At 40.0% G+C, this 26,230-nt stretch overlaps 1 protein-coding gene across 3 annotated transcripts in view; it reads right to left on the bottom strand.

Moving 5' to 3' along the window:
- The window catches only part of MMUT (methylmalonyl-CoA mutase), a 37,178-nt gene extending 10,966 nt beyond the window's left edge, over positions 1-26,212 (bottom strand). Inside the window, exons 1-10 of one of the 3 annotated variants that reach the window (XM_066252352.1) lie at positions 26,062-26,212; positions 21,884-22,308; positions 19,954-20,321; positions 16,783-16,940; positions 10,880-11,051; positions 9,118-9,366; positions 5,651-5,762; positions 4,187-4,302; positions 3,039-3,154; positions 30-161 (exon numbers count right to left, since the gene is read on the bottom strand). In XM_066252352.1, the coding sequence (XP_066108449.1) occupies positions 30-161; positions 3,039-3,154; positions 4,187-4,302; positions 5,651-5,762; positions 9,118-9,366; positions 10,880-11,051; positions 16,783-16,940; positions 19,954-20,321; positions 21,884-22,268 (1,808 nt within the window). In that variant the 5' untranslated portion in view covers positions 22,269-22,308; positions 26,062-26,212. The other 2 variants (XM_066252366.1, XM_066252359.1) reach the window with 2 other exon arrangements.
- Between the last annotated feature and the right edge of the window lie 18 nt (positions 26,213-26,230).

The following is a 26,230-nucleotide window of genomic DNA, read 5'->3' as shown; positions in this document are numbered from 1 at the left end:
ACGCTGGTTTCAGCGATCTCATATATTACCTCTTGACGGCAAACGCTATCTCTTTACTCTCTCCAAATTCCTGGCGGTAGGCTCCACTCACCATGCGATCATTGGCTTTATGTTCACCAAATACCTTTTTCATGGCATCTGTGATTTCTCCAACTGTACATCTAAAATATTACAAGGATGATTAGTTAACATCATTATTTGAGGTAAAAATATTTAGTTACCTTAATAGTCAATGTAAATAGACAGAGTTTATTACCTAAGTAAAAACCAGATTGTCAAAAATCTAAAGAATTTTTTTACTGCATCATGAAAGTATCTTTCCTTAGAATGCTTAGAAAAAATTATCTTAGATGCCTTTATAAGCTCTTTTCAACATTAGTCAACCAAAAAAGTAACTGACCTAAAACTTATAAATAGATCATCTAAAGGCTACTGGATAATTGATCACAATAATATGAATGTGCAAAGAGCAAGATTCCCCATGACATTTTCTTTAAAAAGTCAATCTTGGCCCCGGCCCATTGGCTCAGTGGATAGAGCATCAGCCCAGTGTGTGGAGGTCCTGGGTTCAATTCCCAGTCAGCACACACAAGAGAAGTGACCATCTGCTTCTCTCCCCCACCCTTTCCCCCTTCTCTCCCTCTCCCCCTCCTGCAGCCAGAGGCTTGACTGGTTTAAGCATCGGCCTGGGAGCTGAGGATGGCTTTGTTGATTTGAGCATCGGCCCCAGACAGGGCTTGTCAGGTGGATCCCGATTGGGACATATACGGGAGTCTGTCTCACTGTCTACCTTCCTCCCACTTAAAAAAAACAATTCAATCTTTTAGCATATCCCATCCATTTGTTTATTAATTCATTCAATATGCACGAGTACCTAATATGGGCCAAGTACTAGTAAGGACTAGAAATACACTGATACAAAGACCGAAATAAAAATAAAAAAGTACCTGTTCATATGTGCTTATCATCTCATCAATATACAAGCAAATAAATAATAAGATAATTTCATACAGTAATAAGACACTACAATATTACAAAGACACTAAAAGAGGCAAAATGGAATGGGGTGACTGGGAAAGCAATTTTAAAGCTACTGAGGATATGAGGACATAACTTTTGAATTAGGACCTAAATGATGAGGAAGAGATCATAGGGGAAGTGTATTTGAAAAGGGAAATGCTACATGCAAAGGCTCTGAGAAGCAGAAAACACATTTTCTATTCTAAAAACAAAGGACACTGAGGATCCAGCAAAGTGACGAAAGTAGGATAAGGTCATAGAGATAGGCAAGAGTCATACCCAGAATGACCTTGCAAACCTAGGTAAGATAGGTTTAATAATAGGAAACCATTGGCCCTGGCCGGTTGGCTCAGCGGGAGAGCATCGGCCCAGTGTGTGGAAGTCCCAGGTTCGATTCCCAGCCAGGGCACACAGGAGAAGTGCCCATCTGCTTCTCCACCCTCTCCTCTCTCCTTTCTCTCTGTCTCTCTCTCCCCCTCCTGTAGCCAAGGCTCCATTGGAGCAAAGTTGGCCCCGGCGCTGAGGATGGCTCCATGGCCTCCACCTCAGGCGCTAGAATGACTCCCACTATAGCAGAGCAACGCCCCAGATGGGCAGAGCATCGCCCCCTGGTGGGCAATGCCGGTGGATCCCAGTTGGGCGCATGCAGGAGTCTGTCTGTCTGCCTCCTCCCCTAACCCACCCCCACTTCTCACTTCAGAAAAATACAATCAATCAATAAATGTAATAGGATTTTAAGCAGAGAAGTCATCTTACTTCTTTTAAGATATTAAAACTGGAAGAAGAAAAAAAATACCAACCCACATACTCTTTACCTCTTGAACCAGTGACTTTCAACCAGTGTGCCACAAGAATTTTTAAAACATGCAATACCAGACTATTCAGTCGGGGCAATGACCTCTTTTTCCTTAGATTATCAAATACAAAAATGACAACAGCCAACACAACAATAGCTATCCACTGTGAATGAATCAAAATTATATCTATTTTTCATCAGATCAGCAAAAAATATATTTTTTGGTGTGTTGCAGAATTTTAGTAGTTTATGTGTGCCATGAGATGAAAAAATTGAAAATTGCTGCCTTAAGCACTTAAAACAACATGTTAAAAAAAGTTAATTATCTTTTCTTTTTCATTATTAAGTGAGAGGTGGAGAGGCAGAGAGAGACAGACTCCCTCATGTGCCCTGACCAGGATCCACCCAGCAAGCTCCCTAAGGGGTGATGCTCCGCCTATCTGGGAGGTTGCTCCGTTGCTCAGCAACCTAGCTCTTCTTAGCACCTGAGGCAAAGGCCATGGAGCCATCCCCAGCACCTGAGGTCAACTCGCTCCAATTGAGCTGTGGCTGCAGGAGGAGGAGAGAGAGAGAGGGAGAGGGAGAGAGAAGTGAGAAGGGGAAGGTGGAAAAGCAGATGGTCGCTTCTCCTGTGTGCACTAACTGGAAACCGAACCCAGCACGTCCACACTCCGGGGCAATGCTCTATCACTGAGCCAACCCGCCAGGACCAGAAGTTCATTATCTTAAGCAATAAATTATAAAAGCAAAAATGATCTATTCAGTGACATGATCACATATTGAGAGAAAAGTTTCTGAGTCACTCCATGTCCTGGGAGGCACAGCGCTGAGTGCCCTTTGTTCGGGCCCATCTTTTCAAAGATGTCTGAATGAACAGCCTTGGAAGCAGACACATAGTCAGCCCCTGGACGAGCGGCAAGTTTTCTCACTGTCCAGCATACCCGTGTCTCCCTGCAAGTGAAAGTCCATCAAACTTCCCCTTGCAAATCAGTGACATGCATTCATTCCAACAGTGTCAAATGTCCCGAGTCACAGGAAAATACACAAGTATTCATATTCTCTATTCAAAATTTATGAATGTTTTAAATACATAGATGTTTAAGAAAAACAAGAATTGATTTTGGTCTCCAATATTTTCTATTACGCTCACATGGTTTATACACTGTGAAAAGCCGACTGGTCAACCTTACTCTTTGGGACTCTCAACAGTTAATGTCCTCACCTGGCACGAGCGGCATCCACTGCCAGAGCCAGAATGTTCCCGTCTCCACTGGCAGCACACTCAGTCAGCGCGGCAAGACACCGCTCGGCCAAAGCAGGGTCCCTGCTAGACTTCACCTTGTGGGAAAGGCCAGGGAAAGGGAGGATTTCAGTGAGCAGAGAATAACAGAGATCAGGAGATTAGACCCTGCTATACAGGATAGGCAAAAATAGGCTTACAGTTGGGAGTATGCAAAACAATTCATTCTCGTATTATTATTTATTAATCCCTGTATTCTGTTCCATATGAACTGTAAACCTACTTTTGCCCTACCCTATTTTTCCATAATCTTAACCTCAAAAAAAAAAAAAGATAATTATGCAATCAATATTACTGGACAAAGTCTGATTCTAGAAGAAATTTGAAATGGGGGGGGGAGTTATAACTTAACCAATCAGAGGGAAAAAGAACAGAGAAAAGCATTAAGGAATTCCAAGTTATCTTAGACATAGCAGTAATTACAACAGCCAGAGATTAGAGACCACAGTAGCTTCCTACAATAGAAATATATAAATCACAACAGTAAAAATTAATGTTTTATCTAGTTTAGAATTTTGTATATTTTGGGTCTCAGTGAGAACGTAGAAATAAAAAGGAAAACAGTACTTTAGTTTCAATCAAAATAAATACAGTTCATTATAAATTGTAGCTTACCAAAGCACTACCAAATATATTTTAATTAAAGAAAAAGAAGAAAAATAGTATCAGGAACCATGGTCTAGAAGAAATAAATTACAGTGAGAAATCCAGAGTTCAGCTGAATCTGAACTTTATTTTATTTTTAATTCGAAGTTACATAATCATCTATGCCTTAGTTCTAATCTGTAAATAACAGGCAGTACTATTATGATGTGGTTTTTAATACTAACATATAAGTTCTCAGAGATAGATACCATGATATAAAATATGAGTTTTTGGTGTCAACAGACTTAGATTTGAGTCTTGGCTGTTCACTTACCTATTCAAGTTTCTCAATATCCCTTATCTTTAAACTACTAGGAAACAATACCCACCTCCTGAGGTTATTGTTAGGATTAAGCAGGACAATGTAAGGGCTTAGCCAGTGCCCAGAACACAGAAAGCACTCAACGCATTATAGGCATTCTTACCTTCTTAAGTTTCTCAATCTGCTTGTGACGCACTGAAGTATTATCAATGGACATCACATCCACAGGTTCTTCTTTTTCCAGCTGGTACTTATTTACTCCAACAATTACTTCGGAACCTGTTAATTTCCCAGAGATAAATAATATGTAGATTCTATTCACAAATAAATCCATAACAGGGATAATCTGATCATCATGCACTTCCCTTTAAGTTTATATTTTTAAGTAGCCTCCTTAATTTTTTTTTAAGTGAGAGGAGGGGACACAGAGAGATAGACTCGCATGCGCCCCAACAGGGATCCACCCAGTAACCCCTTTCTGGGACTGGTGCTTGAATCAACTGAGCTATCCTCAGCACCAGAGGCCAACACTTGGGCCACCCGAACCACTGGCTGCAGGAGGGAGAGAGGGGGAGAGGGAGGGAGAGTGAAGCAGACGGTTGCTTCTCCTGTGTGCCCTGGCTGGGGACTGAACCCAGGACATCCACATGCTGGGCTGATGCTCTATTCACTAAGCAAACTGGCCGGAGCCACCTTCTTAATTATTAATGAAAAACCTCAATATAGATGAGCAAGTCCCAATATGGGATCAGGTGGGAGGGGAAACAACAGGTATATATCAGGAATTCAGTAAAGGATTAATTTTATTATTATCCCAAACAATATACTTTCCCAGAGTTTCTAATAAACCCTCTTCTAACACTTTTACAAAATCAAACCAGTCATATCAGCTACCATCTAAGATTTATAAGGTAGAGAATTAACATCCAATACGTTTTCTAGTATTTTCTTAAATTCTCTTTTGGCAAATAGCATTAAAACAAAAAATATTTTTCAGTTTATAAATGATAAACCAGAATTACAAAGACAATTCCTTAACATGACGAAGAATGTATTTTGCCTCAAACTACCAGATTATTAGTCTATCAAAAGCCATCCTGTCACCCCTACTCCAGTGTAGCCCTTATTTCCCTCAGAGAACTTGTATCACAAATTATAATTATTTTTTTACTTGCTTATCTGTTAATTTTCTCTTCCTTGCTAAAATGTAACCTCTGTGGGTACAGAGACCATGTCTGTCCTGTTTACAGTGTGTGCCCAGACACAGCAGTGTCTCAAATACTAAAACTGAAAAGTGCTCATTGACTGAAAGTGAATGAAAACTCCAAGGAGGAGCACAGTGACCAATAATGACGCCACTGCCCCATGCTGAAGGCACCTGCACGCAGTGGGCACACCCCTCTCATACTGTGCACTCTGCACACATGCTTGTCCACGTGCATCCATGGTGCACAGATACAAACACAGGCACACAGACTGACGGACGAATTCATGAGAAACATGTGACCCGAGTCCCCATCTTGAAATTAGTTTTGTTTTATTAACTAGAGATATTATCCTCAAACAGATGTTGCTATTTCCCTTTAAACACTGGACTCCACACACAGACTGAGCTGCTCTCCCTCACCGGAGTCTATTCGGGCTTGTCTCCGGGCAGCGCACTCTTCGATCCGGAGTTTGGGTATTCCCTCTGCTACAGCTTTGGCCATTCCACCCATTTCTTCAATTTCATTAATGAGCTAATAAGAAAAACAGATTAATAAAATGAGAAGAGATGACAAAAATAGTTTTTAAAACTATTCAAATCTATGTTACATAAATACTGATATTCCATTGTTTTAGTGGTAACTTAATGATTCATAAGGAAAGAATTAACATCGAGAGCAATTAGTTAGAAATTCTGCAGAGTATATTACTGTATTTATATTTGAAAGTTCTAAGAGAGTAGATCTTCAAAGATCTCTTCACAGAAAAATTTGGAACCAGGTGAGGTGATACATGTTAACTAAACTTATTCTGGTGATCATTTCACAATATATACATGTATCAAATCATTACTCTGTACACCAAGAATTAATGCAATGTTATATGGAAATTATATCTTAATTTAAAGAAAAAGAAATTCTGTATTTAAAGTGGCTTCAACAACAAGACTATACTTTCAGGGATCATTTCTATAATTTGTTAAAGTGGCTTCAACAAGTAAATTCTGGAAAATAAAACCTCTCTCTTAGGTCTTGGGAGAAAACTAAAGATAACATCAATTCTTTAATCTTTATTTTTAATTACATAAATAAAGTTTTCATAGTTACTTAAAGACTTTAAAGATATTTCAAGATGCAATTTTATTTTTGAATTGAGCAGCTGAGCAATGCTCTAACTCCATCTTTATTGACACTGGGAACCATCTAATCCTTCAATCACAGCCTAATATATAAATGAAATGAAGCATGAGTGGTAGAAGAGTAGAGAACTTAGCAGAAAGGAGCAAGGTCAAACGTGCTTTCTTCTGAGGAATTCCGGAGGAATTTGTACTGGATCCGACAGAAGCCAAAGGGAAGACAGGAAGCTGAAAAGAGGGGGGCTTGAGAATTGGCAGCTACCCCTCTCGCATTCTGTCAGGAGAAGCAGTTCCCTGTCCGAATCTGAACTAGAGAGGCAATGCACTATCAGACACCAAGTACAGAGAGAGGCCAGGATAAGATGTTTTACTAAAATAAAAACCTTCATTCTGAATAATAAGAATAAAGACAAAAGGCAGGAAACAGACAATACAGGACATAAAAGAAAACTTAAATAAAAAGAAAGAGACTATGCATTAATAAAACAAAGTTGTATGACATAAAAGAGGGGAAAATTAGAAAATAAAAATGAGCTCTATGACCCTGGCCAGTTGGCTCAGTGGTAGAGCACTGGCCTGGCGTGTGGAAGTCCTGGGTTTGATTCCTAGCCAGGGCGCACAAAAGAAGCGCCCATCTACTTCTCCCCCCTCCCCTTTCTATTTCTCTCTTCCCATCCCGCAGCCAAGGCTCCACTGGAGCAAAGTTGGCCCCAGCACTGAAGATGGCTCCATGGCCCCCACTTCAGGTGCTAGAATGGCTCCAGTTGCAATGAAGCAACAGCCCAGATGGGCAGAGCATCGCCCCCTAGTGGGCATGTCGGGTGGACCCAGGTCAGGTGCATGTGGGAGTCTGTCTCTGCCTCCCTGCTTCTCACTTCAGAAAAATACAAAAAAAAAAGAAAAAGAGCTCTTGCAAATTAAAAATATGAGATACAAGTTTCAAAGTATTTAAGTAGGAACGTCAAGTTGACAACTCTCGAACAAAACAGAAGAAAAACTTAAAGATGCCCTGACCAGGCAGTGGCACAGTGGATGGAGGGTCGGACTGGGACGTGGAGGACTCATCTGTTTTAAGCAAAGTTCACCAGCTTGAGCCCAAGGTCACTGGTTTGAGCAAGGGGTCACTCACTCTGCTGTAGACTCCTGGTCAAGGCACATATGAGAAATCAATCAATGAACAACTAAGGTGCTGCAATGAAGAATTAATGCTTCTCATATCTCTCCCTTTCTGTCTGTCTGTCCTTATCTGTCCCTCTCTCTGTCTCTGTCTCTATCACACACAAAAAAAACCTCAAAGATCGATTATATAACAGATAAGAGTATCAGAGTATCACCTAGGAAGGAATTTAACTGATAACAAGGATTTAAGAAAGAGAAACCACAGAAACATGGCAAGGAGGAAATTATCAAAAAATTAATACAAGACCACCTCCCAGAGCTATAAGGTCATGAAAAAAAAGGGCCAGATGAAAGAGGTCCACCAAAATCCCAGTCCAGTGGAGGAATTATGCAGACAAAAGACACATCAACACAAGCTTTCAGAAAGAAAGATCCTGAATGGGAATGGCATTCGATTTCTAAACGGAAATATTGAAAGCTAGAATAAAAAACTTAAAAGTGGATCAATGCTTACAAATTTGCTTACAAACTCCCAAATGAAAATAATTTCAACCTAGTCAGACCATCAATCAAATATGAGAGTAGAATAAATGCTTTTTCAAACATCCAAACTTTCAGATAATTCACTTCTTGTGCACCATTTTTAGTTTACCATGAGATGTGATTTAATAACCAGGAATAGATCAACAGAGACAGACACAGGATTTAGCAGAGCAGAGGGGAGGGAACTGCCAGGACACTGGCAAGGGGAAGTGAAGGACAGCAGTGGTCTGGAGAGAAACCAGTCTAAACCCAGTAACACCGAGGACGTCTGGAAAAACTGATATGGAGATATAATTACATTGGTAGTGTGGGACGAGGGGAAACTGTATGAATCAGCTAAAACACTAAATAATGTCTAAAATTGATGGAATTAAAAGAAGCAGTATAGACAAGCACAGCTGACACTTGAACAGCGTGGGGATTAGAGGGATGCCAACGCCAGCGCAGTTGAAAATCCACTGCGTGTAACTGCTGACTCCCCCAAAACTTAACTATTGTCATCCCTCGGTATCCGCCAGGTGGGGAGAGTCATTCCAGGACCACGCACAGACACCAACATCCTCAGGTGTTTAAGTTCCTCATATAAAATGGCACTGAACAATGCATAGAGTCGACCCTCTGCATTCTCAGATTCCTAACTGGGGATGCAAACCCTGGGAGTATGGAAGGCCGACTGCATATTTACTTTTAAAAACCCATGTAGGAGTGGACCACTGTGGTTCAAGCCTGCGCTATTCAAGGGACAACTCTAATTCTAAAATATGGAAATAAAAACAGAAGATGTAGCTAACTCAAGGAAGCAGGACAAAAGCTAGGGGAAGACAGGACTACTGGGTTTGTTTCGTCATCAGATTTTCAGTATCAGTTACCTTTTTAACCCTTTGGATAAAATACTCTAATATAAATACATAGGTATTTTTAAATCAAGTTTCAGTTTCAAATACTAGAAAATTAAATCTAAGATTCCCCTTTTCCATCATTTCATTAATTGTGATATAAATCTGTAAGTGATTTTATTTATAAATCAAAACATCTATAAATCTTTATAAACCTGTCATTCTTGAAAGCGGTTTCAAAGGGAAGAGACTCACCTTCAAAGCAGCACCATAAACATCACTTGTGAGAGATTCCATCATGTATGAACCTCCCCAAGGATCAGCCACTTTGGGAATCCCAGATTCTTCCTGAATGATGATTTGTGTGTTCCTGGCAATTCGAGCACTTTTCACAGTGGGCAAACCCAAGGCTTCATCGAAAGAGTTTGTGTGCAGAGACTGAGTCCCTCCGAAGACGGCTGCCATCGCTTCTACTGTGGTGCGGATGATGTTATTGTAAGGGTCCTAAGGTATTTGATGGGAAAGAAAAAGACAACAGTTGACTATATATATGACAGCTATAAAAGGTGTTATGATTGAACAGTGCCTGCTGCATACTTTTCTGCCAATATCCACATTAGGCTTCAGAATACCAAATAATATCCCTGAAATAGTATTTGTTTTTACTTGTTTTCCGTACTCTTCTGTAAATGTATCATAAATGTATATACCTTGTCTACTTAGTTTATAAGCAGATATGTAATTCACTGTCTCCTAATTATTTTGTATACTTTGAAGTTTCTACCACAAGATGTACACAAAACAGGCACTCAATAAATGAGTTATTGTGTTCCTAACTGTGATTTGGGAAAGTCATTGAACCTTTCTGAACTTCCATTTTCTTAGCTGTAAAAATGAGGAGGTTAAGACATAAACAATTATTAAAGTTTCTTCCAATCCAGAAATCTGTATTTCCCCGTTTATAAGGACATAAAGTTATATTAATATGGTGTATATTAGTTTTATTCAGTTACAAATGTATAAAAGCAATCTAACTTTGAAGTTATCAATTATTTTTAAGTTAATCAAAATAATTTAATATATAAAGAAAATACTTATAAAAAAATCACCATAAAATTTTAATAGAATGAAATGAAATTAAAATAAATTACCCAAGTGACAATAGTTTTTTAAATGGTCTGTTTGCATGAATGCTTATTTAAATATTTAACTATAATAAAATATATATAAAACCAAATTAATTAAGCAGTCTTATATTATGAATTTTAACTATTAAAATTAGTTAAAATAATAGTTATTAAGTTATGATTTGTACTTCTTCCTCACCACCTACATGGTGACAGAGACTTGACTTGGGGTGGTGAGCAGACAGTGCAGTGTAGATGAAGTGTTGTAGAATTGTGCACCTGAAACCAGTATAATTTTGTTATCCAATGTCACCCCAATGAATTCAACTAAAAAATTTTTTTAAAAACAAAAAAAGTAAAACATGTAAACTAAGATATAAATAATTTTATATTGTTAACCACTAGAGGGAGCCAATTTTACTTATTATAATATGTGTAAAAACGAACAAGTATAAATCATGCTTCAGAATAATTATGATTTTCAAATATTAGCATATAGGTTCTTTTCTTTTTTTAAGTGAGAGGAGGAAAGATAGACTCCCACATATGCCCCAACCAGGATCCACCTAGGAACCTCCATCTGAGACTGATGTCTGAATCAACCGAGCTATCCTCAGTGCCTAAGGCCAACACTTGGACCAACCTAGCTATCCTCAGTGCCCAGGCCAACGCTCAGACCAATCCACCCATCGGCTACAAGAGGGGAAGAGAGAGAGAAAGGGAAGAGAAGCAGATAGTAGCTTCTCATGTGTGCCCTAACCGAAGATCGAACCCAGGATGTTCTCATGCCGGGCCAACGCTCTATCCACTGCACCATCCAGCCAGGAAATATCTATTCCCTGACCATATAATGTTGCTTACAAATTCGACATTGTGAATTATACACATACCTGCTCAGTCAGTGACCATCCTGATGTCTGACAATGTGCTCTCAGAAGAAGGGATTTCGAGTTTTTAGGCTGAAAGATTTTCTCTATTAAGTGAGCCCAGAGTCTTCTCCCCGCTCTCATTTTTGCTATTTCCATATAGAAGTTCATCCCAATTCCCCAGAAAAAAGACAACCTAAAATAGCAAAGTCCAGATTTCGATCATGTTTAACAATATAAAATGAAAAATAAAATTGTATTACACACTAAAAACAATGTCAGACTTTAACTTCAAATAAATTAAAATCAAGCATATATACTTCAGTAATATTAAGCTAATACGTATATAGAAAGTTTTATGCATATAGATAAGCTGTGATTATTTGCTTCAAGTAAGAAATAATTCACCTTATAATTGTCTTTTGTTTTTAAGAAAAAAGGTCCCCAGTCTGACCAGGCTGTGGCGCAGTGGATAGAGCGTCGGACTGGGATGCGGAAGGACCCAGGTTCAAGACCCCAAGCTCACCAGCTTGAGTGTGGGCTCATCTAGTTTGAGCAAAGCTCACCAGCTTGGACCCAAGGTCGCTGGCTTGAGCAAGGGATTACTCAGTCTGCTGAAGGCCACGGTCAAGGCACATATGAGAAAGCAATCAATGAACAACTAAGGTGTTGCAATGCGCAACGAAAAACTGATGATTGATGCTTCTCATCTCTCTTCATTCCTGTCTGTCTGTCCCTGTCTATTCCTCTCTCTGTCTGAAAAAAAAATGAAAAGAAAAAAGGTCCTCTGTGTCCTTAAAGAATTATTAACTACAGGGCCCTGGCCGTTTGGCTCAGCGGTAGAGCGTCGACCTGGCGTGTGGGGGACCCGGGTTCAATTCCCGGCCAGGGCACATAGGAGAGATGCCCATCTGCTTCTACATCCCCCCTCCTCCTTCCTCTCTGTCTCTCTCTTCCCCTCCCGCAGCCAAGGCTCCATTGGAGCAAAGATGGCCCGGGCGCTGGGGATGGCTCCTTGGCCTCTGTTCCAGGCGCTGGAGTGGCTCTGGTCACGGCAGAGAGACACCCCGGAGGGGCAGAGCACCGCCCCCTGGTGGGCAGAGCGTTGCCCCTGGTGGGCGTGCCGGGTGGATCCCGGTCGGGCGCATGCGGGAGTCTGTCTGACTGTCTCTCCCCGTTTCCAGCTTCGGAAAAGTGCAAAAAAAAAAAAAGAATTATTCACTACAGATATAGATATAGATATAAATATAGATATAGATGATACAGATGTAGATAGATATAGATACAGATATCCTTTTAAATAATACCCAAAGGTTAGAAACATTTTCTCAATCCATTGAGATTTTGTTTTCCAGAAATTGTTGTCAGTTTGGCTCAAATAAACTCATAAAACTTCTAAAACAAAAAAATACACAAAAGCAAGTGCCACATACTAAGGTAATAAAACTACAAGCTTACTTTGTTTGAATAGCAATTAAGTTTTTGTAAGACAATGTATTTGGTCTAGGCATACGTATCCCAACTGTTCCTAACCCATTACCCTTCTTTATCTTATATCTTACACACATTTAGGTCACTTGCCCGACTTTAAAGGCACAAAGTTTGAGAATCACCATATAAAACAAGGTAAACCTTAAGACACTAAAATATAATAAAAGTTCTTGACATGCACTTGGACGTTCTATTTTCTGGCTTTGGTTTTATTTACATTTTGTTTTGTTTTGTTTACATTTTTATTTATTGAGTTTACTGGGGTAACACTGGTTAATAAAATTATTTAGGTGTCAGGTGTACAGACTACATCGTGCTCCCCACCCCAAGTCAAGTCTCCTCCCATCGCCATTCATCCCCTTCACCCTCCTCTGCCTCCCTCCACCCCCTTCCCTCTGGTGGTCACCATGCTGTTGTTTGTGTCTATGAGGGGTTTTTTGTTTGGGGTGTTTTTTTTAATTTTTTTATTTTATTTATTCATTTTAGAGAGGAGAGAGAGAGAGAAGAGAGAGACAGGGGGGAGGAGCTGGAAGCATCAACTCCCATTAGTGCCTTGACCAGGCAAGCCCAGGGTTTTAAACTGGCAACCTCAGCATTTCCAGGTCGACACTTTATCCACTGCGCCACCACAGGTCAGGCCTGTTTTGTTTTTGTTTTTGGCCTAATCCTTTCACCTTTTTCACCCAGCTGCAAGTTCTTTTCTTTCTTTTTCCTTTTTTAAACTTATCGGGGTGACACTGGTTAACATTATACAGGTTTCAGGTGCCCAATTCTACAACACATCATCTGTTCACTGTACTGAGTGTTCACGGCCCCCAGTCAAACTCTGTCCTCAGCATTTCTCCTCCTGTGCCCACCTCACCCTCCCAACTCCCGGCCAGCAGTCACCGCCCGGCTGTCCATGTCTGAGCTTTCCCTTCTTTTCTCCTGTTTGCTCAATCCCTCCGCACACTCGCCCAGCCCGCCCCCGACAGCTGTCAGCCTGTTTTCTATCTCTGAGTCTGTCTCTACTTTGCGTGTTAGTTCATTTGTTCATTAGATTCCACATATGAGAGAAATTATGGTACCTTTCTTTCTCTGGCTGGCTTATTTCACTTTAGCATGATGTTCTCTAGGTTCATCCATGCTGTTACAAAAGGAAAGATTTCCTTTTTTATGGCTGAGTATATACCATTGTGTAAATGTATAGTGGCTTTTTCTTTTCTTCTTTTTTTTTTTTTTTTTTTTTTTTTTTTTATTTTTCTGAAGCTGGAAACAGGGAAAGACAGTCAGACAGACTCCCGCATGCGCCTGACCGGGATCCACCCGGCACGCCCACCAGGGGCGACGCTCTGCCCACCAGGGGGCGATGCTCTGCCCATCCTGGGCGTCGCCATGTTGCGACCAGAGCCACTCTAGCGCCTGGGGCAGAGGCCACAGAGCCATCCCCAGTGCCCGGGCCATCTTTGCTCTAATGGAGCCTTGGCTGCGGGAGGGGAAGAGAGAGACAGAGAGGGAAAGCGCGGCGGAGGGGTGGAGAAGCAAATGGGCGCTTCTCCTGTGTGCCCTGGCCGGGAATCGAACCCGGGTCCTCTGCACACTAGGCCGACGCTCTACCGCTGAGCCAACCGGCCAGGGCGCTTTTTCTTTTCTTAATTGAATTTATTAGGGTGACACTTGTTAACATAACATACAGGATTCAGGGGACCAATTCTACAACCACGTTGTGCTACTTCTAAATCTTGGCTATTGTAACTAATGCTGCAATGAACACAAGGGTGCACATGTTCTTTCAAATTAGTGTTTCAGGTTTCTTTGGATATATTCCCAGAAGTGGAAGTGCTAGGTCATAGGCAATTAGTTCCATTTTAAGTTTTTTTAAGATAGCTCCATACTGCTTTCCACAGTGGCTGCACCAATCTGCAATCCCACCAACAGTGCATAAGGGTTCCCTTTTCTCCACATCCTTGCCAACACCTGTTGATTTATTGATGACAGCTATTCTGACTGGTGTGAGGTGATATCTCATTGTGGTTTTAATTTGAATTTCTCTGATGATTAGTGATGTTGAGCACCTTTTCATGTCTACTGGCCACCTGTATGTCCTTGGAAAAGTGTCTATTCAGGTCCTTTTTTAATTGGACTGTTTGTTTGTTTTTTGGTGTTGGGTTTTATAAGTTCTTTATAAATTTTGTATATTAATCCCTTAGCAAATGTATTCTCCCATTCAGTGGACTGTCCTTTCATTTTGTTGATGGTTTCCTTTGCTGCACATAAGCTTTTTGTTTGATGTAGTCCCATTTGTTTATATTTTTTCTTTCATTTCCCTTGCCCGAGGACATATATCAGAAAAAAATATTACTACAAGAAATGTCTAAGATTTTAGTGCCTATGTTTTCTTCTAGGATTTTTATGATTTCAAGTATAATATTTAAGTCTTTAATCCAATTTGAGTTTATTCTTGTGTATGGTATAAGAAGGTGGTCCAGTGTCATTTTTTTTTTGCATGTATCTGTCCAATTTTCCCCATACCATTTATTGAAAAGACTATCTTTACCACAATGTACATTTTTACCTACTTTGTCAAATATTAATTGACTATAAAGGCATGGGTTTATTTCTGGGCTCTCTGTTCTGTTTCATTGATCTATATGTCTGTTTCTTGCCAGTATCATGCTGTTTTGATTACTAAGGCTTTGTAGTATAGTTTGATATTAGGTAGTGTTATTCCTCTGGGAGTTCTTAACACAGCAGCTCTCAAATATTTTGGTCTTCAGGCTCCCTTTCACTCTTAAAAAATACTAAAGAAAAACTTTTCATTTGGGTATAATTGATTTAGAAATAACAAATCTATAATATGTTAACATAATTTATAAAATACTTTTCTAAAACTACAATAAATAATTTCTAAAATTATTCTTATTGGAATTTCTAGTTACAATAAGAGTAATTGTTTTATATTTTTGCAAATTTCTTTAATGTATAGCTAAAGGAAATAGCTGGAGACACATACCTGCTTCTGCATTCAACCTGTTACATCACATATCATGTAGTCTGAAAATACCACTGCACACTCAAGAGAATGAAAGTGAAATGGCAAAGTCTTAATATAATCATGAAAACTGTTTTGACCTCTAAGACCCAGAAAATGGTTTCAGTGACTCCTAGGCACCCTGAGCTGCACTCCAAGACCTGCTGTCATAACCCCTGGGATAAACAGCACTCACTAGTCCACGGGTCGGCAAACTGCGGCTCGCGAGCCACATGCGGCTCTTTGGCCCCTGAGTGTGGCTCTTCCACAAAATACCACGTGCGGGCGCAAAGGCCAGCTTAGGAGAACCCTAATTAAGTTAATAACAATGCCTACCTATAGTTTCAGTTTAAAAAAATGTGGCTCTCAAAATAAATTTCAATCATTGTGCTGTTATTTGGCTCTGCTGACTAACGAGTTTGCCGACCACTGCACTAGTCTGTAACTCCCTGAGGGCAGAAGCCATGTTTCTCACATGCTACGATCCTAATGCTTGGCCTAGAGTAAACCTTAGTAAGTCATTGCTCTTCAGAATGATTCTGACCTCCAAATTTATAATAAATATTTCATAAACTTCATTTAAGTTCTTCTCACGTTTTTCATACAATTTTATTAACAAGCTATTTGAAACAAAAATGTTCTTAGGTGCTGGCCAGTGGCTCAGCAGGAGAACGTCAGCCCAGCATGTGGAAGTTCCAGGTTCGATACACGGTCAGGGCACACAGGAGAAGCAACCATGTTTCTCCACCCCTCCCCCTTCCTCTTCTCTCTCTCTCTCCCTCTCCTGCAGCCATGGCTTGAATAGTTTGAGCAGGTTGGCCCTGGCTGCTAAGGATGGCTCCATGGCCTCGCTTAAGGCACTGAAATAGCTCGGTTGCTGAGCAACAGAGCAGCAGCCCCAGGTGGGCAGAGCACCCTTTGTAGAGGGCTTGCCTGTTGGATCCCAGTCAGGACACAGGCAGGAGTCTGTCTCTCTGCCTCCCTGCCTCTCACTTTAAAAAAAAATGTTTTTAATAGCACTGTGCATTCCAAAACATTTATAAGTACAACAGATGAAAAAATAAAATGTAATAGGTGATTTCTGTATTTTAAAATAAAAAATATTTTAAAATAAAAGCAAATCTGTCTTAAATATTACATTCACATTTCAGTATTATTCATCAAAATGTGCAAATTAGTTGTGTCCTCTGAATATCAGAAGACCAGGTCCCTCCTATTTACCAAGAAGTACAGTCAAATTCAATTAATTTTTAAATATAAACAGTATTGGCTTATCCCCTCATTAACACTCAGATAGACATAATAGAATCTAGTATAACACTTAAATATACAAGTTCATTTTATCAGTATATGTTGCTGTGCACTCATAAACTTGTCCTATGCGTTTTCCCAGTGTTGCGGGAACAGCCACATTGAATTTACTGACCTTGGTGCAAATTCATCAATTGTCAGGCCAGCCTGGAGCCCTGTCCGGCAGTACTCCAGCCCGTCGGCGATGGTGTAGGCCAGCTCCAAGATGGCGTCCGCTCCTGCTTCCTGCATGTGGTATCCACTGATTGAAATGGAATTAAATTTTGGCATGTGCTATATAAAATAAATTATTAAAAATCACAATAGGGAATAAAAATATAAATAGGTTCTATTAAACCTATTTTCTAAAAGACAATATTATTTTTAAATGATGTTCAACTCAGGAATAGTAAATAGTTTATATTAACTAAAAGTATTTGATGCTTATTTTGTTACATTTAATTCACTTCCCAATTTAAATGACTGATGCAATGAATGATCATAAGAACTGTCCCTGTTTTATGTTTTTAGTGAAAAGGAATTTGCACCAACCAACCTTTAGCACCAAAAGTTTAAACTTCAAAATTAGCTGGCTGAGTTCGGGAATGGAAGCTTTGCCCTGAGAACTGAATGAAGACATCTTTCATTCAAAACCAATGACTTCGTCCTCCTAACTTTGGGCTACTCTGCTGAAGATGTATAAATTTAATTATTACGTACTTGTTATTAATTCTCTTATTTGAATTAAGTCATTGAACACGAATAAGTAGTTAATGCAGGAAAAAATTCAAAAATGACTCAATCCTAAGTACTATATATCAAAACAAAACAGGATAAAACTCATGGCTTAAAAATCAAAGATTTCAGTTTGATATACTGAGATTTTTAGTGCTAAACGTATCTCAGACAGATATCTACCATAACCACTAAGAAAAGAGCATTTCCACGATTCCCCTTAAGTAGAGTACATATCACACATATTCTAAAGAGCCAAAAAATTATTATCCTTCCCAAGAATTAACCAAACATAAAATAATAAAAACTAAATGACAGAAATTCAGTGCAGTGGTTAAGAACATGGGTACTGAAATCATGGCCAGTTAAGGGACAGTTTAAATTCCATGGCTAGTCCCTTAACTAGCCATGAGACTGACTGTAGGCAAGTTTCTCAGCCTTATTATTCCTGAGCTTCCTAAAGTATAAAATACAGATAATAACTGAACCTTCTTCGTGGAGTTGTTGTAGCATTAAATTAAATGATTCAGCTAAACCACTCAGTATTACATCAGTATACAGTAAGTACACACAAAAACATCAATGGCTCTAGCACATGGTATGGGTAGTCTTGGCAACTATTTTATGTATAACTAACCAAAAGCTCTTTAAAAAATGGTTCCCTCACAAAAGAAGTAAGGGGATTGAATTACATGGAACTGAGATACTACTTGAGGATATCTGGAGTTTACAAATAAGAAGGAAACAAACAGGTGCTTCTCCACCAAGAGGAGTTTAATAGAATTTCTTTAAAAATAATAAAAATACTAGAATATTGAAATGTTATTCAGCTTTGAAAAGGAAAGTCTGACACATGCTACGACATGGACGTACCTTGAGGACATTACGCTAAGTGAAATACACCTGTCAAATACTATATGATTCCATCTATAAGAGGTGCTTACAGTAGTCCAGTCATAAAGCTAGAAAGTAGAAGGGTGGTTGTGGAGAAGGTCAGAAAGGTGAGAATGGAAAGTTGTTATTTAACTGGCACAGAGTTTCAGTTTTGCAAGGTTAATAGTTCCGCAGATGAACAGTGGTGATGGTTGCACAACCATGTGAGTGTACTTCATTCCGCTGACTACATACTTAAAAATACTTAAGGTGGTAAATTTTATGCTATGTGTATTTTTACAACTAAAAAATTTAAGGAGTAATACAAAAATTTACAAAGTACTTTAATGCAGCATTATTTGATCCATATCTGAAACTGGCACTTTCATCACTTATATGAAGTACTGTATACAGCACTTCTGAACTCGTACATGACATGAGGATCTTTTACAAGGTGAATGTCTTAAGTAGGTGACAGCACAGACTGCTGTATTCTCCACTCTTCTGCAGTACCTGAACCATACATCCAGAGTGTCGATGTGCAAGAGCTACATTTCCCATCGGCTCCCACTACTGCGTGTGCCCAGTGAGATACACAAGGAGAAGATAGGTTTATCAGAGGAGCTGGGCACTCTCCTCACACAGACACACCTGGCCCACTTGCTTCCTAAACCGCGAGCTGGCACGCTAACAGAGAAGCCAGGTGGGAGGAGCCTGGAATCCTGATGACTGCTGGATCCTGACAGCCCACCCTACCACTCTTCTACATGAAAGAACTGCCTCCTGGTTAGCTTACGCTCTGCTACTTGTGTATCTGTGTCTGTCATGTGCTGCTGAATGCAATCCTCCTCAGCATATGTTCTTGAAATTGAAGGCGGTGATAGAAATGTACAGTTCTATACGATACACTTCACGTGGGCAGAATGGACTTGATGACAATAAATAAAATTGCAAAGTGTGAAGGCTAAATATCAAGAGGAGAGTAAGCAATGCTTACGAAGTTCTGAGATAATAGCAATTATAAGAGGTGAAGAGATCAAGATTTGATGGTCGAGGAGAGATTTGCCCTTTGCTATGAAACAACAGTCTAATTTGAAGGTTCAGAAGGACAGAATTCCATCAAGAAGCAAAGTGTGACTAAAGGGTGGAAATGTACATGAATTACTCAGAGGAAAGTGAAGAAACTTTGGGTTTCCTGTGGAGGGACTGCTTCTAATACAAGAACACTCTAAGCCTCTTCTTTTCCCACCGCTCTGACTGGGAAAGGTGAACCCAGGTCAGGGTGAAATATTAGGAACCTCATCGTGGCTGCAGATATAAGTGATATCTTCTAATACAATTATTAGCCGAAATAAAGCTGATATTTGATCCCCATCTGTCTGACAGCAGTGTCTATTCACAGCTGAATCTGAACTCTAGAGAGAAATGAAGAAGTAAAAATTATGACCGTACTCAGATTAGAACAATTATCAGAGAATAAAAATTTTATTCAGTAGAGAAAATATAGTAAATGTCTAGTGTTCAGATTCCTACAGGTAATGTCAGACCATAAAATTAGTACACTAAACACAAAACAAAAAACCCTTACTTTGTACAACTATTACTCAGACTCACTTACCAAATTCAAATTCGGTTATGGTATTGTATAAAACTTCCTACAAAGAACCACTGCAATACCTATAACAACCAAGAAGGATACCTTTGCTGTATACTGGAAGATGTCAGCAATAATTTTCATGGATGGTTCAGGAGGAAAGATGTAAGTGTTTCTGACCATGAACTCCTTGAGTATATCATTCTGGATTGTCCCAGTAAGTTTCTCTTTAGGTACACCTTGCTCTTCTCCAGTTACTATAAAAGTTGCAAGAACAGGAATAACTGCTCCATTCATGGTCATGGAAACTGACATTTTTTCTAAAGGAATCCCATCAAAAAGAATTTTGGTATCTTCTACAGTGTCAATGGCAACTCCAGCCATTCCAACGTCACCACGAACTCGAGGGTTGTCAGAATCATAGCCACGGTGTGTTGCCAGATCAAAGGCAACTGATAATCCCTGTTGACCAGCTAAATAGATAAAAAAAAAAATGTAGGATTAAAGAGTGTGGCATATAAATAAGCTGATTTGCCTATCACTAATAAGTGCTAATTCATCTTATAGTATACTTCTAAAACAAACATTATTATGCTCCTAAATGTCAAAACAAATTTAAATAGATATTTTATTTCCTAAGAATTGTTCCCATGTCCTAAAATGCACAACTTCCAGACCTCGCGGTAAGAATGAAACAAAACAGCCTGACCAGGTGGTGGCGCAGTGAATAGAGCGTCGGACTGGGATGCAGAAGGACCCAGGTTCGAGACCCTGAGATTGCCAGCTTGAGCCAAAAAAAGCTCACCAGCTTGGACCCAAGGTCGCTGGCTTGAGCAAGGGGTTACTCGGTCTGCTGAAGGCCCATGGTCAAGGCACATATGAGAAAACAATCAATGAACAACTAAGGAGTCCCAACAAAAAACTGATGATTGATGCTTCTCATCTCTCTCCTTTCCTGTCTGTCTGTCCCTATCTATCCCTCTCTCTGACTCTCTCTCTGTCCCTGTAAAAAAAATAATAAATAAAAATTAAAAAAAAATAATAATAATGAAACAAAACATTACCTCACTTACCTCATGTCCATCTGAGGACTTTTTTTTCCAATCATACCAGTTTTTAATAAAAATACTTTTAAGATTTACGTAAAGATCTGGCTGTTCATACATAGTTAACAGTATTTAGTACTTGTATGCTTGCTTACTTATTTTTGCTTTTATTTAATATGGTCATTACAAGATGTCTTGGCTAGTCAAAAATTCTGGGAAACAGCTATGAAAATCATGCAAAAAACTAAAATATTCTACACGAAGTAAGTTCAGTCCTCCGTGACCAATACAAACTTAAAGACCCTCAAGTTTAGCAAACAGTATGATTTTATTATAGATCAGAAAGAAGAAACAGTAAATATGACTTTCAGAGAATGAATGCCAGATTGCACTGCCTATATTTGTACCACGGTATTATTTGTTTATTACTTTCTTTAGGCATCACTTAAACCATTTCCCCTCCTATTCCTACCCTAAAATGTTTATTAAAAGCTTTTCAAAGGCAAAGCCAATATCTCTTTTCTGCTTACTTTACTTTACCTAATTCCTTTTACACAATATGCATGTAAGTTGTTTGCTTTCAAAAATTTAATATTTTATTCTGGCTCACTTGTCTGTTGCCCATGGAAGTTGAAAACCTTTCATTTTTTCAGAGTATAATCTAAACTACATAATTAAAAAATCACTATTATCTTTGTAGAAATCAATCAGCCTCTCCTCAGAAAAAGCCAAGATTATAAAGTATAAAACGCCCCAGCCGGGTTGTTCAGCTGATCAACACCAATGCCGGTTTGATCCCCAGTCAGGGCAGATACAAGAATCAAGCAATGAATGCATGAATGAGTGGAACAGCAAATCAATGTTTCTCTTTCTTTCTCTCTCTCTCTCCCCCCTTCCTCTCTCTCTAAAATCCGCCAATAAATTAAAATTATTCAAAAAAGAAAGTGTATGTTTGCTCATAAATATTGTATCTCACATTAAAAGCTCACCCTTAATGTTGTCCTTATAGAACCTATTGCTCTCTTCCACGGTGCTAAAGCCAGCGTACTGGCGGATGGTCCAGGGCCTGAAGGTGTACATGGTGGGATACGGTCCACGTGTGAATGGCTTCACCCCTGGCAGTTCCTCAGGTAAGTCCCTGGTGTCCCTGCTGGAATATAGGGGCTTGATGGAGATCCCTTCGGGGGTGTGCCATATTAGGTCTTCTGGATTCTTGCCTTTCAGCTGCTTTTTAGCCAGGGCAGCCCATTCTGGGTGAAGGGGTGCTTGCTGGTGCAGAAGTCGCTGCCATAAAAGCCCGGAGCCCGATGACTCTTTTAGCTGCTTCAGGTGATGAGGTGAAAGCAAAAAAAGCCGAGTCTTAGCCCTCAACATGATGGAGCACGGAAAACACCCGACAGAAACAAAAACTGACCTAGGAAAAAAAGCACAATGCATATTTACTTATGAGAGAAGCAAAATGGGAGCCACTGGTGAGGAAGAGGCTGTATTAGTATGATTTCCTCTCATGTCCTTTTCTGCTTCCTGTCCCTGATATTTTATAACTTCGATCCCTCTTCTCCACAACTACTTTTATTGTTCCAGTCTTCCTCCTCAATAGCCTCTTAGCAGGTTTTACTGATCAATCTTAGCCCCCTCTAATCCATTCTACACACTAACATCAATGCCAATCTGATGTCGCACTTAAGGTTTTTCTTTCTCCTTTTTTTATGTGAGAAGAGGGGAGATAGTGAGACAGACTTCCACATGCACCCTGACCGGATCCACTCAGCAAACCCATCTGGGGCCATTGCTCAAACCAATCGAGCCACTAGCTGCAAGAGCATAAGAGAGAGATAAGGAGGAGACGGAGGGGAAGAGAAGCAGAGGGTCACTTCTCAGGTGTGCCCTGACCGGGGATCAAACCCAAGCTGTCCGCACACCAGGCCAACGTTCTATCCACTGAGCAACCAGCCAGGACCACTCTTAAGATTTTCCAGACTCTACAGCATATATATCGTATATAGCCTCTTAATTTTTTTTTCATTCAAAAGGTTTTCATTTAACACTTACTTCATGAGAGGCATTGTGTTGGCTATCAGACAAAAATGTTGTAAGGAAGGCAAAAGGGCATTCCAGCCCTTCATGACCTGCTCACCTCTCGGATTCATCTCTGCCCTTGTCTTCTTCACATTTTGTGTTCTCTAAATACTGGATTACCCACAGTTGTCAAAGTTCTCTGACTTAATCTTTGTCTTCCACTTACCTACAGTGTTCTCTGGCTAAGTCAGCTAGGGCATCATCTCAGATATGTAAAGCAGTACCAGGCACTGCTCTAAGAACTTTATACATAGAGTAGCAATGTTAATTTTCACAACAGCAAGTTATAGGTACTAATATTATCCCATTTACAGACAAGAAAACTGAGGCACAAAAGAGCCAGCATTTAAACCTGGGCAGTCTCATTTCAAAGTCCTTGAATTTCATTAATACCGTTATTTCTCCATGCATAAAACACTCCCATGTATAAGATGCACCTTAATTTTGGGGCCCGAAATTTGAAAAAAAATATTACATAAAATTATTGAACTCAAGTTTTATTCATTATATAATTCATTCAACTCCTCATCACTGTCAAAACTCCCATCCATTAGCTTGTCCTCATTGGTCCTTCATTATTGCCTCGTCCTCAGTTCCATCTATGGCATCTGAAATACCATGACTGTATAAGACGCACCCAGCTTTTACACCCAAATTTTTCGGCAGAGGGTGCATCTTATACATGGGGAAATACAGCTTCTCCTTGAATGCACAAGCTGGGCTAAATGGCCTCTTCAGCAATCTACCAAACTCTGTTTCCCTATTTATACATCCATCGTGTCCCATATGACAACATGTTAGAATATATTTTATGCTTATATTAAAATACATTTATGTAGGATACAATTTATGTTTATGTAAAATCACATATACATCTCTCTATATATGTATTTATGTCTTCTCTGATAGTCTATATACTGTACTACTCTAACATTAAAGCTATATATACCCTATAACTAGCACAGAGTAGAACAATAAGTATCTAAGTTCCATTGAGTCCAATTTCATCATTTTATATATGTAGAAATTAAGGTCCAGAGAAATAAAGAAATAAAATACCTTGATCAAAATTGCACACAGCAAAGCAGTAAACTGTTCATCTGCATTACTACCTGTTAGAGCCTAGTATTTTAAAAGATTTTGGGATGCAAATCTTATTAACATAGTCATCGTGCCATATTGTTTTACAGTGGATAAGTCAAGAAGTAATATGAGATTAAAATTCTATTTTCCATACCATTTCTTACCTATCAATTTAAAAAAGCTCAAAATAAGAATACCCAACTTTTGTTAGGGGGTTGTGAAACAAAAGACATAAACCACTGGTGGGAGTATTAACTGCTTTAAATACTTTAGAAGACAAATATGTACATGAAGTCTCAGAAACGATATGCCATTCCACTGAGAACATCACTCTTGGGAAATTTACTGCAAAAATACATGTTCCCTATAGTTTTACTTATAATAAAGAAAAGTTAGAAACATCATCAACACCCTGGCTCAGTGGTAGAGCGGCGGCCCGGTGTGTGGATGTCCCAGTTTCAATTCCCATTCAGGGAACACAGGAGAAGCGGCCCATCTGCTTCTCCACCCTCCCCCTCTCCTTTTTCTCTATCTCTCTCTTCCCCTCCTGCAGCTAAGGCTCCATTGGAGCAAAGTTGGCCTGGGTGCTGAGGATGGCTCCATGGCCTCCGCCTCAGACGCTACAATGGCTCTGGTTGCAATGGAGCAACAGCCCAGATGGGCAGAGCATCACCTCCTAGTGGGCATGCCAGGTGGGTCCCAGTCTGGCACATGTAGGAGTCTGTCTGTCTCCCCGCTTCTCCAGAAAAATAAAAAAAAAAGTAAATACAATATGCTCAAATAGGTAAAAAAAAAAAGTATGGAATAAAGTCTAAAGTAAATACAACAAAAACAATTCCTATTATTCTTTAAAAGCTACTATGATTTTTATTCTATTAAATCCCCAGGGTCCTTGTCATTCATCATCTTGCAAGACATACACTACATGTACTAGCTTCAAAAGTGGATGACAAAAATAATTAAATTATAATTGAAAAGATATAAAAGGTAATTTGAAAACTGTCTGAGACTAGATTGCAGACAGGAAACATTACATTTATTTCACACAAAATACTCATGGGCCTTTCCTAAACCTGGACAAACGACTGGAAAGGCCCTATATAAATGACTTCCTGAAAATCATATGACAAATTGGTACAGGCTGAAACAGACATCGTTCTTAGATAAAAACACAACTACTGCTGATGGCAACAGGACTTCCAAATTTTCTCAGAAAATCCATCAAGAGAGATTTCAAGCATTCAAAGAAGTAACATGAAAAGCAAATAACTTTCTGGTTTGGGCTGTTTACATGTAGCTCCACATTAATACTTCAAGAACTAGCCCCGCCAGTGTTCAGCCAGTGTGGGTTGGAGATGACCAAACAGCTTACTAATTAAATATTGTAGTAGCATGAATAAGTCATTAAACACGGAACATACTGGGCGAAAATCATCAAGTGATCTAAATCTTGACACACATACACTACCAGGGTTTCGAGCTTCTGACAGACTGCCCCCCCCATCTAACTGAAACAAGTTAGTTAATTTACAGTTTTATGTCAGTTTAGACCTCTTTCCTGTTCCACCCCTCACCGCTCCCTGCACCTGTAGACAGAAAGTCGTTTAGAGTACCGCCACCTCTAACAAAAAAACCCTCACAGTACCATGTGGAACCACGCACCCTTCTGGGATCGTCCAAGAAGTGACCTCTGCCTGCAGAAACCTCGGGGTGCTCGGGTGGCCAGGGGAAATGGCGGCACGGCCCCCGGGGCGTTAAAAACACCTTCTTCCCAGCGGTACCTCCGAACTGCCAAAGGGCTCAATGAAAGTGAGGGGTCGGTGGAGAAGCTAAACCTCAGGCTAGGGGAAGAGGAGAGCGGGATCCCGTCACAGCAGGACGGTGAAGGAGGACGTTGCGGGGTGGGAAGGACAGAGGCTCAGAGGACAGGGGTAAGGAGAGAGGACATTAGAATGGAGGGATTGGAAAGGCTGACGTGCCCCCCACGGCGCACAGTCTTACTCACTGGCCGGTCTATCTCCGACCTCGGCTTTGCAAGAGTGCGGCTCAACCTCGGAACCCTCCGCCCTACCAGTCAGAAGTCCCCATAGCTGGACCCCACCAAGCAAAAGCAGAAGCCAGCCGGAGTCGGGGGGCGTGTATCGACTCCGCCCCCCTTCCAGCCAATCCCATCG

The sequence above is a fragment of the Saccopteryx bilineata genome, chromosome 1 (assembly GCF_036850765.1).
Source record: "Saccopteryx bilineata isolate mSacBil1 chromosome 1, mSacBil1_pri_phased_curated, whole genome shotgun sequence".
Classification (NCBI taxonomy): Eukaryota; Metazoa; Chordata; class Mammalia; order Chiroptera; family Emballonuridae; genus Saccopteryx; species Saccopteryx bilineata.
The sequence above is the reverse complement of the archived record's forward strand: the minus strand, read 5'-3'. Positions and strand labels throughout refer to the sequence as shown.